At 38.6% G+C, this 16,497-nt stretch overlaps 1 protein-coding gene across 3 annotated transcripts in view; it reads right to left on the bottom strand.

The window, feature by feature from the left end:
- The window catches only part of LOC149795297 (snaclec jerdonibitin subunit beta-like), an 86,397-nt gene that overhangs the window by 32,116 nt on the left and 37,784 nt on the right, over nucleotides 1-16,497 (bottom strand). The window contains exon 2 of one of the 3 annotated variants that reach the window (XM_089965027.1): nucleotides 11,879-12,022. The exons of 1 other annotated variant lie outside the window; for it this stretch is intronic. Coding sequence is in view for 1 of the 2 variants with exons in the window: in XM_089965026.1 (XP_089821152.1) it covers nucleotides 12,053-12,160 (108 nt within the window). In the remaining variant the exon portion in view is untranslated. Of the gene's footprint in view, nucleotides 1-11,878; nucleotides 12,023-12,052; nucleotides 12,339-16,497 lie in introns of those variants that run through there. One more of the 3 variants, XM_089965026.1, reaches the window with a different exon arrangement.

The following is a 16,497-nucleotide window of genomic DNA, read 5'->3' as shown; positions in this document are numbered from 1 at the left end:
TTGGGGGGGGGGGACATAACTTCGGGTTCAGTTGAGTCCCGAGTCACCAAGAGGGGAGACGAAAGTGAGACTAGCAGAGCAGTTGGAGTCGACAAGTCTAGTCGGTGGAGAGAGTTGAGGAGGAGGAGGAGGAAAAGGAGTCGAGGAGAAGAAAGTGGAGAAGGAGGACGAGTATAGAGATGTCGATGAGGAGAAGGAATTAGGAGAAAGTTGGGAGGAAGAGGAGAAAGAATTGAAGGAATAGAGAGAAGAATACACAGATGAGTAGAATACATGACAGGTAGAAAGCTATCTCAAACTACTAATCAAATGATGCAACAGGCTATCACAGGGTCGAGCGGAAGGAGAGTACTTGGAAAATTTCAATCATTTGAATATTGCATTGTGATTAAATTGTTACTCGTTGAATTTCACTTTCGTGTATTTAACCGTCGGCATTGCTGACTGGGGGCTTACATCTACCTTTCAACCAAAACTGAGCCTGGGTGGGACTTCTATAATAATTTAAATAAAATATTGGGAGTACCCCACCCCAACCATAATAGCACACCTATCACAGTGGCAGGATAACAACCCCTCACACGATACAGTGATGACAACGATGACGATGGTGATGATGACGATGACGGCGACAACAGTAACAACAATAATGGTACCATTCACCCATTATTTCCTACGAACAGGTTAAATTATAGGCGAGTTACCTAAATCGCTGTTAATTCCTCTAAAATGTTTTAAGACACAAAAGTGTTCTTTAACTACAAAAATTGCAAGTTTTGTTTTGAAGTTGGGTCATAACTGTTAAAAATGCAAACCATTTATTTTTCATAAGTGATTTTCTGCATGCTGATTATATTGTGTGAAAGTGTCAAGAACTAATATGGTCTGAAAGAAACTAGTTTGTTTGCTGGTCATTCAATCAACCTTGACATAAAAGTCATGCTTCAGATCATAAACATCCATGTACACCAGATATTTACCAAAACTATTACTAATCTCCGGTGTTCTAGTGGTTAGTGTCCATCTTTGATGCGGGAGGTTGCGGGTTGGAACCCTGGCCGAGTCATACCAAAGACTTATACCAATGGTACTAACAGCTGCCTCGCTTGGCGCTCAGTATTAAGAGGTCAGCGTTAGGTCTGGTCGACCTGGTGTCAGGATAATGTGACTGGGTTGGATATGATGCTTTATGTCTGTGGCATGATGCCCCAGTGCTAGACAACACTGTAAACTGCCACAATGCAGACAAAGTAGCCATATGACTGAAAAATGGTTAAAGCTACGTTAAAAATGTAAGTAACACCCCCCCAAAAAAAGTATTACTAATCTACGATCAGAGTATTAGTGTATCTGCGACATCATGCAGTTTCGCATTCAATCCGCTACATGAGATGTTCTCAATTTACTTAGCGAAAAGTAAGTAAAGACATAAATGTTCCCATTAATTCAGCATGTTCGTAATCAATATAAATGCAATTAAAGAGAACGGTGGAATGGAATATTCAGCATCCCCTGTAAAGTATTTTCGTGACCAGTCTATTGTATGTTATTACCGTTCGAATTCATCTGAATAATTAAAAACAAACAAAAAGCTTAATGAATAGAAAATGCATTGATTTCTTTTATTTCAGCTGTAGCGCAAACATTTTCAATAATTGACAGTCGCCAATCTTATCAATTTGATTTAGTTTTTTAATAAGAAATTATTTGATGAATCAGTACCGTTGGAGTAGAGTGTATGTCTTGGAAAAGAGGCATCATAAAAATGGAGACAGCCAACCATTAGTACCACGCCAAAGTAACTAGGAGACAGCCAACCATTAGTACCAGGCCGATGTAACTATGGGTAGACAACCATCACTACATCACGTCAAAGCACCAAGCGGCAGACAACTATTAGTACCAGACCAATGTAACTAAATGGCAGAGAGCCATTAGTACCAGGCCAATGTAACTAGAAGACATACATCCATTAGTACCATAACAATGTAACTAAATGGCAGAGAGCCATTAGTACCAGGCCAATGTAACTAGAAGACATACATCCATTAGTACCATAACAATGTAACTAAATGGCAGAGAGCCATTAGTACCAGGCCAATGTAACTAGAAGACATACATCCATTAGTACCATAACAATGTAACTAAATGGCAGAGAGCCATTAGTACCAGGCCAATGTAACTAGAAGACATACATCCATTAGTAGCATAACAATGTAACTAAATGGCAGAGAGCCATTAGTACCAGGCCAATGTAACTAGAAGACATACATCCATTAGTACCATAACAATGTAACTAAATGGCAGAGAGCCATTAGTACCAGGCCAATGTAACCAGAGGGCACACAGAGATTAGTACCAGGTTAATGTAACTAGAAGACAGAGACAGACATTCATTAGCAAAGGCGGGGCTCAATTCGGATCATTTTGGCGGGGTCTCCCTTGATTTACCCCCCCCCCCGTGAGCACTACATTTTGGAAATAAACTTTTATAAAAGTTTTATATGACATTGAACTTAAAATTTTCTTCCATCGCTTTAAAATTACTTTCTCTCTTTAAATATATTTTTAAATATTATTAACGCGAGGGGCCCCTGTGCGCGGGTCCTGATTGGGCCAAATCGGTACAATCGGCTTTAGGCCGGCCCTGAGTGCCAGATCAATATAGCTAGAGGACATACAGCCATTAATACCAGACCAATGTATCTAGAGGGCACACATAAATTAGTACCAAATTAATGTAACTCGAAGACAGTCAGCCATTAGTACCGGACCAATGTAACTAGAGGACAGACAGCCATTAGTACCAGACCAATGTAACTAGAGGGCACACAGAAATTAGTACCAGACCAATGTAACTAGAAGAGAGACAGCCATTAGTACCAGTCCATTGTAACTAAAGGACAGTCAGCCACTAGTACAAGACCACTGTAACTAAAGGACAGTCAGCCACTAGTACAAGACCACAGTAACTAGAGGATAGATATCCATTAGCACCAGAGACATATAACTCGAAGACAATCAGCTATTAGTACCAGCCCTGTAACTAAAGGACATACAGCAATTAGTTCAAGTCCACTGTTATGTAGAGGACAGAAATCTTTTAGTACCAGATCATTGTCACTAGAAGACCGACAGCCATTAGTACCAGCCCAAAGTAACTAAAGAACAGACAGCCTTTAGTACAAGACCACTGTAACTAGGGAAAAGATGGCTATTGGTACCAGCCTAATGAGTTTAAAGGCCAGACATCAATTAGTACAAGACCGCGGTAACTAGAGGACAGGCAGCCATAGCATAAGACCACCATAACTAAAGGACAGCCAGAAAGTTGTACCAGGCCAAAATAAATAACAGATATCCATTAGTATCAGATCAGAGTCACTGAAGGACAGCCAGCCACGTGAACAAGACCACTTTAACTAGAGGACAGCCAACCATCAGTACTAAGCCGATGTCGCAAAAAGACAGCACTGACACACACATACAGTGTGTGTGTGTGTGTGTGAGAGAGAGAGAGAGAGAGAGAGAGAGAGAGACAGGGAGCGGTCTATTAAAATCAGATCCCCACTGTTATAAATGAAGTTCAGACAGCGACCGCTTAGGGGTCATGTTCTGGTAATCTATGTTGTTACCATAATCACTAAGTTTATCAACCAATCTGATCAAGTCTTATTTCTTCGCGTTTGGAGACTGAACAATGTGGACGAAGAGCATGAATGTGTATTGAACGACTTGATTCATTTTCAGATTTTTTAAATCTGCATTTCCATTGACTAATTCAAAGGTTACCAGAACATGACCCTTAAGAGAAAGAGAGAGACAGACAGACAGAGACAGAGATAGAGATATGCTTGCATGTTATTGGTCGCGTGAATTTGATTTAGACGACCATGACACATGGGTCTATATAAGACATGAACTGTAAAAAATAATCAGTGCAAGTTTTAATGGCAACTCTCTGATAACTTATTGAAAAAATTGTGTAGTTCTAGCCTTTCTGTCTTGCACGGTATAATGGCAACTTTGATGTACTTTTACTATGGCTCGCTAAAGCGTTCAAAATGGGTTATCTGGACAGATCATAGGGTGAGATAGTGATTCTAGGGTGAGATCACATATGTGTTGATACGGATAGTTGATATGTAGATTTGATGTCACCTGGTTCTTCAAATGTGCAATTTTGCTACAAGCAAATCTTTCCGAAACACACCTGCGTACAGTTTAGACACTTACCAGTATTTGGTGACAACCACATCTAGCGCGAAAATGGCCACAGGACAGAGGGTTGAAAAGTCACCAAAACACAGGATTTTATCCAGAAATAATATGTACATATCGCCAAAAGAACCATTCAGCCGACAGTAGCTCAAAACCGCGAGAAATACTGGCAACTGTATAACATGTAGACCGATGTATACATACAAAATTGTCTGCAGATATTTGCAGGTTCAATGCAAAGGCGATATCAGCCCGTAAATTACAGTCAACATCATTCTAGGTGTGTGGTTTATGGACCTAGGTGAGCTGGAGAGGACGTTTGTTTGTCAGGCAGATTATACCATATTCTCGTTGCATCTTCGATACAAGACAAGCTGCGAAGTAGCATTCTCGTTTTAGAGATGATACGCAGTTTTGTGGTGTACAGAACTCATATAGGAGTACATGAACATCAGTCGACAACACCATGCATATAAATGAGAATAACTAGTGTAGAATGACTTGAAAATCATTACACGACACATTGTATTTTAAATGTTTACAACTCGTGTTGGTATACTAAGTGATTTACGAGACCACCAAAAAAAAATCTATTTAGAATGAGAATGTTTGTCCTATAGAAATGGCAGGTTATAGGTTACTCCTTTTATCTTCAATAACCTTTCGTTTACAATCTGGAAGGGCCATGAAAATTTCATATGTGCCATAAAGAAAATCATCCAGCATGTTTGTTGACAGGTTAAGATGTGTAGCTTTGGGATAAACTATGTATTATGTTGTCCAGATGAGTCAAAATGGTCCAGGTTTTGCTTGAAGTATTTTAGCATACGTCGTTGTTGTAGGGTTTAACGCTATACATGGCGGCTAGTATTAATGATGGAGAAAGAACCCGGGAAAACTCCGGAAAGAACCACCGACCCACGAGAAACTACTGGCAAGCCTTCTCACACACCCACATTGGCTGAATCCGAGACTCGAACCCATGCAGACAGACGTGAGATGGCAGTGATCCGTAACGGAGAGCGCATTAGACCACTCGGCCACTCGGGGCCCCACTTTTTCTTACGTAAGTTAGTTGCAGGAATCCATTGTTTGTATTAGTACAATAGTTTTGTTCAGTACCAGTTTAAATAGTTGACAGAAGGAGATTGAACAAGGAAAGTAACAGAAATATTCTTACATTGTCAAGTGTCATTACGTTAAAGATTGTTATAGATTCTTTTTGTAAGCTACACTTTTTTTTTTACATTTTTTAAATAACCCCCCCTTTTTATTTTACAGATTTTATTTAATATGATTTAAGTATAAAGCCTTCTGATAACAACAAAAATTCATATTTAGCTTTCCCTACGAATTCCTGAAGTCTTGGGTACCAAAACACAACTTACTTAATGCAATACTTTAGAAAAATCATTTTTTGTGTGCTTCAGCATGGCTTTATTCCTCGAGGTAAATATTCCATTTGAAGGTTCGACCAGTATTCAAAACAAAGAGGGGGCCCGGAGTGGCCGAGTGGTCTAAAGCTCTCTCCGTTACGGATCACTGCCATCTCACCTCTGTCTGCGCCGGTTCGAGTCTCAGATTCAGCCAATGTGGGTATGTGAGAAAGCTTGCCAGTAGCTTCTCGTGGGTCGATGGTTCTTTCCGGGGGTTTCCCCTGGTTCTTCCTCCACCATTAATACTGGCCGCCATGTATAGCCTATCGTGTGCTGAAAAATGGCGTTAAACCCCACAACAACAACAACAACCAAAACAAAGACGACTGTTACATTAAGATCGTGGAATCAGTCTGGAAATAAGGATCATAGAATCAGTCTAGAGATAACGTCAAGCTGGTACCGCAGTCATCAATCATCAATCACGCTGATGTGTGTAATACGGTCGATCGGTCCGTGAGGATGCTTTTACCTGTTCGAGCATATTCAAAAGTAAACAGAAAAGTTCATTAATGTGGCGGAAAGGTACTTTGAAATGCAAGTACAATAATCTGATACCGCTTTTATTACATCCGATCACGGACCGGTATCAAAGACAAGAATACGCGGGATGTTTGTGAAGAATGTATGATGTTGCACTCATTAAAGATCGTACAGGGCTGGAAAAGGGGAGTTTCCGGACTCCACTCCATCCCTACCCCCAGCTAAAAAAATACATACAACTGTACAGTCGTTTGTCACTTAAAATTTGACCATCGTTTTATTCTTTCGCACTTTTATTGGGTAATTATGCACACTTTGAGATCACCGCTCATGTGGTGTAATGGTTAGAGCGTCCGCTTCGGATGCGGGAGGTCGTGGGTTCGATCCCCAGCCGAGTCATACCAAAGGCTTACAAAAATGGTACTAACAGCTGCCTCGCTGGGCGTTCAGCATTAAGAGGTTAGTGTTAGGACTAGTCGGCCTGGTGTCAGGATAATGTGACTGGGTGGGACATGATGCCACATGTCTGAGGCATGATGCCCCAGTGCTAGATATCACTATAAACTGCCACACTGCAGACATCGTAACGATGTGACTGAAAAATTGTTAACGCTACGTTAAAAATCCAATCACACACACACACACACACACACACACATCACCTTATATGCCTTGTATATGCATTCAGCAGTAGTTATGATATTGAAAAAATATGAACATTTTGTCCATATCGATCGTTTTCTTTTAATTGGAAGAAAATCACCGCCATCCCATGTGAATGAAATAAATACATTAGGCAGTTTATGTTAATGATGGCTTACTTTCCATGGTAAAATATTGTAAAAACTTGTCGAGTATGCGTCATGGAATACACGTGTTTTGATGTCTTGTTGTTTCTTCGCACTAAACCAATGAGTATGGTTCAGCACATAGAAAGACCAGCAGCGGATCACTTCATTTTAAACCAGTGTCACGAAATGACCACTAATTTAGCTGCTACGTATATCAGGAATAAGACAGAAATTTAGTTATGGTTAGAGTGGGGTGCTATCAATATTTTATTTCAACTATTATAGAAGTCCCACCCAGGCTATACTTTGTTGGAAGTTTAATTTAGTGAACGATATATGTAAAGCTCCGAACCCCCAGTCAGCAATCCGACGGTCAGATGGTTAAATATACAAAAATGTTGACATTCAATGAATAACACTTTAATAACAATTCAGTAATTAAATGACTCAAATTTCCAATTACACTCCTTCCGCTCGACCCTTTAATAAGCCTATTGCATCACTTGATTAGCAGCGTGGGATTGATTTCCACCTGTCCTTGTATTTCTATTCATCTGTTGTATCCTTTCTCTCTCTTATTTCTCACAATTCCTTCTCTTCCTCCCCGACCTTTCTCCAAAGTCCTTCTCCTACTCCTCCTCGACTTTCTGTAGACTCCTTCTCCTCCTCCACACTTTCTCTCCCATGACTACACTTCTGTCGACTTCAACTGTCTCGGCTACAGTCTCAACTCCGTTGTTGTTGTTGTTGTTGTTGTTATAGGGTTTAACGCCATTTTCAGCACAAGATAGGCTATACATGGCGGCCAGCATTAATGGTGGAGGAAGAAACCGGGAAAACCCCGGAAAGAACCAACGACCCACGAGAAGCTACCGGCAAGCTTTCTCACATATCCACATTTGCCGAGCCCGAGACTCGAACCCACGCAGACAGAGGTGAGATGGCAGTGATCCCTCAGTTCCGTCTACAACTCTTGAAGACTTGAGACCCAATGGAACCGGAAGTTATGTCCCCTAAAAAGCTTCCTTTTTGAAGCTTTGTCTTTCCTTAGAATCTACCTCTAAGTTCTACAGCCAGATTACGAGTGGCTTCTTTCTCGGAGTAAACCCTATTGATCTGCAATCCTTCCAGGCGAATACTAAATTACTCGTACGATTTCGGAAGGTATCATTCGGGTCTGAATTGTAGTCGCACCCTCTATCTCAATTTTGATTGGATATCACTGTGGACCTATCCAACCAGACAATGTCCCTCTCGCTGTCTCTCAACGTGGGGACGGATAAGAACATGCCCCGTTCACCCCGTAGACATTCCTTTTGATCACTGAACTCAACTTTAACATATAGGTGTGATAATGGCAAACCTTTGTTAAGTGACGCGACCGGTCGCCTTTGCTGACTCAAGTTTCCGGTCTCTGGCTGGTTATGGTAACCTTGCGTAAGAGTTCAACACTAACCTCGCGGTAATCATTACAGATCAAACACAAAACCGCTGTAATATTCCCAATACAGGTAGATTATAGCTTAATTTTGTCATTGTGACTTGGACAATTTTAATGTCAGGTATTATGGTTCTGACTGTCTTAATGTAAGACAATATGGTTCTCACTGTCTTCATGTCAGGCATTATAGTTCGGACTGTTTTAATTGTGCGGCATTATGGTTCAGACTGTCTTAATGTCGGGCATTATGGCTCAGACTGTCTTCATATCATGCATTACGGTTCGGACTGTCTTACTGTCAGGCATTATGGTTCAGACTGTGTTAATTTCAGGTATTATGGTTTTGGCTGTGTTAATTTCAGGAATTATGGTTCAGACTGTTTTAATGTCAGGCAGTATGGTTTTGGACTGTCTTAATGTCAGGCAGTATGGTTTCGGACTGTCTTAATGTCAGGCAGCATGGTTCGGACTGTCTTAATGTCAAGTATAATGGTTCTGACTGTTTTAATGTCAGACAGTATGGTTCGGACTGTCTTAATTTCAGGCATTATGGTTCGGACTATCTTAAGAATATTTATTCGGATTCATATGACGTTGTTTTAATTTGTCTTTAATTATCTTTCTTATTCTTTTTAGTTTTCATCTATATATCATCACTAAATACTATATTCACCAAAAGTAAATTCTCAAGATTGCAGCATTTATTATACATGAATAAAATTTCACCAGCTTCCTGTTATTGTATAATTACTGACCTTCAATGAGGTCAATATAAAATTTCACTAGCTTCCTGTTATTGTATAATTACTGACCTTCAGTGAGGTCAATATAAAATTTCACTAGCTTCCTGCTATTGTATAATTACTGACCTTCAATGAGGTCAATATAAAATTTCACTAGCTTCCTGTTATTGTATAATTACTGACCTTCAGTGAGGTCAATATAAAATTTCACTAGCTTCCTGCTATTGTATAATTACTGACCTTCAGTGAGGTCAATATAAAATTTCACTAGCTTCCTGTTATTGTATAATTACTGACCTTCAGTGAGGTCAATATAAAATTTCACTAGCTTCCTGCTATTGTATAATTACTGACCTTCAGTGAGGTCAATATAAAATTTCACTAGCTTCCTGTTATTGTATAATTACTGACCTTCAATGAGGTCAATATAAAATTTCACTAGCTTCCTGTTATTGTATAATTACTGACCTTCAGTGAGGTCAATATGAAGTTTCACGAACCTGTAAACTTTACATTGGTTCATCAAAATTCCTATCCACCTCAGAAAAGGTCTATGATTCTTTTATTCCATGCGTTGATGCAAGATTTCAGCAGCATGAGGCTATGTAAATAAATTGTGACCTCGCTTAAAAGTGAATGATTGACAATAGTGCCCAATGATGAATTATTATAAAGCCGCATGACTTTGTGTAAACCAATCAAAAGTAATCTCTTAAATGAATCCTGCGATATCTTAAAGTAACATAATTTTACAGTGTTTTGGGGTTGAAGAATGTGTGTGTGTGTGTGTGTGCGTGTGCGTGTGCGTGCGTGCGTGCGTATGTGCGTGTGTGTTGGATTTTTAACGTAGCTTTTAAAAAGTTTCAGTCATATCGCTAAGATGTCTGCCGTGTGGCAGTTTATAGTGATGTCTAACACTGGGGAATCATGCTGCAGACATGTAGCATATAGTCACATTATCCTGACGACAGGCTGACCAGTCCTAACACTAACTTAATGCTGAGCGCTTAGCGAGGCAACTGTTAGTATTATTTTTTATAAGTATTGGTATGACTCGGCCAGTGTTCGAACCCTCGATCACTCGCATCCGAGGCGGACGCTCTAATTACTAGGGCACAGGAGAGGTTTGAAGAATATATAATCGCCGACATGAACGTTGTTTTAATTTTGAACATTGGAATACGTTGTTGATACCTCCAACAATGTATTACAAAGTTATTTCATGAAAAATAAACGTATAACACTGAAATGATAAGTGTATCTTAGAAGCATCACTCCATTTGATCCCCATCTCGTGGGTCGGTGGTTCTTTCCGGGGGTTTTCCCGGGTTCTTCCTCCACCATTAATACTAGCCGCCATGTATAGCCTATCGTGTGCTGAAAAATGGCGTTAAACCCTACAACAACAACAACAATATAAAAAATGCACGTATAACACTGAAATGATAGGAGTGTGTTAGAAGCGTCGCTCCAGTCGATCCCATTGTTATGGTATTTCCGTAATAATCCTTCTTAGCTTTAAATGAAAGTATCATTTTATAACGAAATGACACCTAAATTGCCGCCTCAAAGGAAGTAGTGATGAATGTTATTGCGGATTTATTACTTTAAAAAGGAATTCTTTGTTTTATAAGAACCTGTTGTCAAAGTAAATACAACAGTGTCAATCATTTTGGACCATTATACCTGAAGAAAAAAATAATTCATCATACATTAATTCATAGAAATAGTAACTCCGTCTGCTTCGGAAGTAAAAAAAAAGTATCTGAAATTTTTGCCTTAGTAATGTCAGAATTAAAGTAGGAAAAGACAAAAGAAATAAATATAAAAGTTTTATTTGGTGTCTACTTTGCGGTTGAATCGTTAATTTGCTCACCCTAGTAACGTGTGCAACCTAGTAACGGTTGCGACTGACATCCCTTGATCTGGAACCATGTTATGGGAAATGATTTAGGTTAAATGTGCACAAATCCAAACAATTGTTTTCAATGATCTTTAAATTAAATGAAAATTGTTCATTGGGACTGGTTAGAATTGATAAATAACGGACTAAAATGACTTTTCGTGCCATTAGTAGTAGAGACTTGAATGTAGTGCATATAAATATCGGCTGTGCTGTCCAAGCGTTATAGACATTGCAAACAACTGCAATAATGCAGTGCAAAACAAGAAGGCTGCTTTAATTTCCTGAGATAAATGCACAACTTGGGCGAGATGTTCCTCCAGAAATCCGATATGGTCGTTCACAGCGAAAAGACACTTAATTTTTCATCAACGCACCAAATGAAAACACGTAAATAAATGTTACTTTAAATTACTTGACTTCTCAAAGTAACCCTTGTCTAAAGTTGTTAAAGAAACTTACGAAAGAAGAATGAGAAAAAAAGCAAAGTGTTGTTTTGCATCTAGATAAACCATTGTTTTCAGCCTGGAAGTTTCCGTAAAATTCTTCAAGCAGCGTCGGAGAGGAATGGTTAACTAAATTCTTTTTAAAACTCGACTTTACAAAACAAAGACTTTGGAAAGAAATTTTAAAAATGCCGAGGAAAAAAGTAAGAAAATCATTGAAGCAGCATGGAGGAGAAACGATTATAGGCTAAGCCATGGACGGACAGACACAGACTGACGCATAATATCTCAGCTTTTCGCTAAGTACGGAGATGATGGGTATATTTGTAATAAAAGTAATAGTTCGCTGATAATTTAAAGTAGTCTGATTAGTATTTTCTGTAAATTGTAGAAAAAACAATGCAAGAAGCTTACCTTTCTGTGGCAAGAGTACAAGTTACTGCTACGTTCTTCGACCTACGACTCGTTTTCACCACTTCCACCAAATTCTGCTACACAGACAGACCTGGCTCAGGTGTGACTGGCCAGGTGAGGCAGAAGAAAAGCAATCGAACGTGCCTACAAATCGATAAAAGTTCATTTTAGTACCTTAATCTCTCCAAAAGTGAAAGGTTTCATCCACCATTTAGTCGACTTCGTCGAATTTGACGGTTCTACGCGTACGCAGCATAAATAAGATGAACTCATTTCTTCCATTGCCGCGCATCAAGGAACCAGGATCACCGGTATATTGCTATCCATTTTTTTTTCTTCTTCATTTGGAATCTCTACTGGTATCAGAAAAATGCGTAAACCTGGATGTGAACACTGTTGAGACAGGGATAAAATTAATACTTTTCTCCAGCTTGAATGACGTCCAAAAGCTATAAAGAATGTCGTTTAATGCCGTTTAATATTTTGAATAATTTTTTCTTTTCGTTATCTTGCTTTTTATGAGAAAATCTCATCCAACTTTCCGCTTTATCTAGTTTTTGATGTTCCCTCGCAAGTGAATTATTGACTGAACTACAAGTAGATAAATACAATTTAAAAAAATAGTCCATATCGATTTAAACATATCAATGTGGGTTTAGAAAAAAGTGATCACATAATCATCGTCGTCGTTTCATTTTCACCGTTATCATTAAAGCATTGTATGACATTTCCAGGAAGTAAATGTAACAGTACAGAACCTACGAATGTTAGGGGTAAAATCTCATTATTGGCGACAGTGATTCGGAACTATGAGGTATAAATCAAACTATTAACATCTCTCGAATTTAGACCTGCATATTTAGTGTTTATACAAATCTCATGATTAGTGGCATTTGTGCGTGCATATGTTTGTGTGTGTATGTGTGTTTATTTTTATGTGTGTGTGTGTGTGTTTAGGTGTGCGTGTATGTATGTGAGTTTGTTTGTGCGTTTTTGTGTGTTTTTATGTGTGTTTTAGGATCGTATATTGCATTCCTAAAATAGTATTTTTCTGTTCTTCGTTTTGAGTAGCTTCTCGAATTCTGATGACCGATTTCAGCATTCTAAGTTCAATCAGGTTTTCTTTGCGTGTAAATTCTAAGGCTAACTTGCAGATTCAGTATCCTAGTTTCTGACTGGAACTTAGAATTAAGGAAATTGTGTATAAATAAAATACTGTGCTATTTGCCCATTGTTTGTTCCTGTGGACACATCTCCAATAACTGGATGTAAATAAAATCTTGTGCTAAAAACCCATTTTGTGTTACTAAGGACGCACATCCATTGCTACACAATATTAGCTTGTATTATTTCTGTAATATTCCAGTCCGTGTAAACAAAAAAAAAAAATATGGAGAAGTAGGCGATCGTTTAGTTTTGGTCCCCATAACCTCAAACCTGCGACAGACAATATTCTATTTTGGACCATCATAGGTTTTTGATAAATTATTGCCAATAGTTAGCGCAGAAAATAACCCAAATTATAACAAAAAACAAAAATGTGCAGGAGCGATGGATCCAGTACGATCTATGCCTAAAAAGCCAGTCACGCTCATATTCATTACTTTGATAGTTGCAAGAAGCACAAAAAAGTAATTACTTGTACACAAGAGTTATTGCAACGGAATGTCGTAATAGCAAACAAGCAGCAATCAGTAATTGTAAACATACTTGAACGTCAACAATCAATGTATCTCCACCCCACCCCCAAATATTTCGAATACATTGGTGGATTTAATTAATTAAAGAATTTGCTTTGTTTAGCTTTAAAATTGATTAATATTTATTTACTGCTTATTAGGCTTATGAAACTGTCAGTGTGTGCTTTCCGTATTTAGCAATAGGTGTAATTTGTTTTACGTCTATGACAAAGTCTTTCTACATGTCAGACTTGTACAAAATATCTTCTGGAGAAGCACGTGAATAACATGCACACGAAACAATGCATGATGTTTGGTGCATCATCTAGAATTGTTCATACTTATAAGCGACGGCCTACTTAGAAATGCATGTATAATCATCCAGAGCAAAACATATTTACACTATTTTCATTGCTTATTGTAGATTTTAAGTATGTCTACATTTGATGAGATCGATGCATTGTGTGGCTTTTACATACGAACAGGAATGCGGAAATTAATTTGATAGGCTCACTATGTCGACTTTTAATGCATGTGATCATACAACTTATTGAAGCTTAAATTAATTTAATGCAGACCTGGATGTACAATGTAAACTTCCTAATTTAGCTGTAAAAGTCAATTCTCCCATTATCAAAAAAAAGACTGGTCTCCTTTTTAAGGCACAGTCTGAATTCAGCTGCCTACTGGGGACAATGGTTCACTGACTGTCAGCTGAAGCTTAACACTTGCGCTGTATTTTAGCGGTTTGATTCAACAGTCCTGGTCAAATCGATACTTTATAGCCCAAAATATGTTCCTGTTTATGCGCGAAAATAACTTTGGTAAAACGAGCAAGAAGGAATTTTGTCGAGAATTTTATTTCTAATTGAAATTCTTTCAATTTCACTCCCGAAAAGAAAAGAATATGTTTTATGAAATCCATGGAGTTTTAATTATATTTCTTTCTGGCGGCATGAATAGTTCCTATGTTCAGGGACACGCGCCATACTGCACCGTTTTCATTGCCGACAGCAAAGCCCGGTTACTCCTTCTATGGACCAAAACTACCACAAGTAGCATGCACTGTGAGAATTCTGGATATGCATTATTATTGCAATTAATTAAAATTGAAAAGACCATATATACTGGTGTAAAGGTAATAAAATATTATCTACTGTAAGTCTACAGGTAGATAATTAGTGCATAGTGTAATCGTGTCTGTCTGTAAGGAAAACCATATTGTGTAGGTGTAAACTATATTAATAAGATAAGAAAAGTCGGTGGTTCAAAACTCGGCAAAGGCGAAATATTTTATAGGTAACAGAGCTCGCGAGTACCAGCACTTAAACTTGACATATTTCCGGATTCATTAGATACCCGACTGCAGCAATCCCAGCTGGAAGGGACTGCGATAAACGTCTTGATATTTCCTCTTTGAACGGTTAAATATCTGGACTCTAAGGTAAAAGCAACTCATTGCATCCCATATATATTCGATTATAAGTAGAGTCCAACTGCAAACTGCACATACCCAGATCTGCCACCACACTAACCGTAAATGTTGGATGGGCTAAGATCAATGTCCAGTTTCACTAACCGTAAATGCTGGATGGGCTAAGATCAGTGTCCAGTTTCACTAACTGTAAATGTTGGATGGGCTAAGATCAATATCCAGTTTCGCTAACTGTAAATGTTGCATGGGCTAAGATCAATGTCCAGTTTCACCAACTGTAAATGTTGGATGGGCTAAGATCAGTATCCAGTTTCACTAACTGTAAATGTTGTATGGGCTAAGATCAATGTCCAGTTTCACTAACTGTAAATGTTGCATGGGCTAAGATCAATGTCCAGTTTCACTAACTGTAAATGTTGGATGGGCTAAGATCAATATCCAGTTTCACTAGCTGTAAATGTTGGATGGGCTAAGATCAGTGTCCAGTTTCACTAACTGTAAATGTTGGATGTGCTAAGATCAATCTCCAGTTTCACTAACTGTAAATGTTGCATGGGCTTAGATCAATGTCCAGTTTCACTAACTGTAAATGTTGCATGGGCTAAGATCAGTGTCCAGTTTCACTAATTGTAAATGTTGGATGGGCTAAGATCAATGTCCAGTTTCACTAACCGTAAATGTTGGATGGGATACGACCAATGTCCAGTTTCACTAACTGTAAATGTTGGATGGGCTAAGATCAATGTCAAATTTCACTAACTGTAAATATTGGATGGGCTAAGATCAATGTCCAGTTTCACTAACTGTAAATGTTGGATGGGCTAACGTCAATGTCCAGTTTCACTAACTGTAAATGTTGGATGGGCTAAGATCAGTGTCCAGTTTCACTAGCTGTAAATGTTGGATGGGCTAAGATCAATGTCCAGTTTCACTAACTGTAAATGCTGGATGGGCTAAGATCTGTCTCCAGTTTCACTAACTGTAAATGTTGGATGGGCTAAGATCAGTGTCCAGTTTCACTAACTGTAAATGTTGGATGGGCTAAGATCTGTCTCCAGTTTCACTAGCGGTAAATGTTGGATGGGCTAAGATCTGTCTCCAGTTTCAATAGCTGTAAATGTTGTATGGGCTAAGATCAGTATCCAGTTTCACTAACTGTAAATGTTGGATGGGCTAAGATCAATGTCCAGTTTCACTAACTGTAAATGTTGTATGGGCTAAGATCAATATCCAGTTTCACTAACTGTAAATGTTGGATGGGCTAAGATCAATGTCCAGTTTCACTAACTGTAAATGTTGGATGGGCTAAGATCAGTATCCAGTTTCACTAACTGTAAATGTTGGATGGGCTAAGATCAATGTCCAGTTTCACTAACCTTAAATTTGCATGGGCTAAGATCAACGTCCAGTTTCACTAACTGTAAATGTTGGATGGGCTAAGATCAATGTCAGTTTCACTAACCTTAAATGTTGCATGGGCTAAGATCAATGTCCAGTTTCACTAA

The sequence above is a fragment of the Sinohyriopsis cumingii genome, chromosome 7 (assembly GCF_028554795.1).
Source record: "Sinohyriopsis cumingii isolate HCF-2022 chromosome 7, ASM2855479v2, whole genome shotgun sequence".
Lineage (NCBI taxonomy): Eukaryota > Metazoa > Mollusca > Bivalvia > Unionida > Unionidae > Sinohyriopsis > Sinohyriopsis cumingii.
The sequence above is the reverse complement of the archived record's forward strand: the minus strand, read 5'-3'. Positions and strand labels throughout refer to the sequence as shown.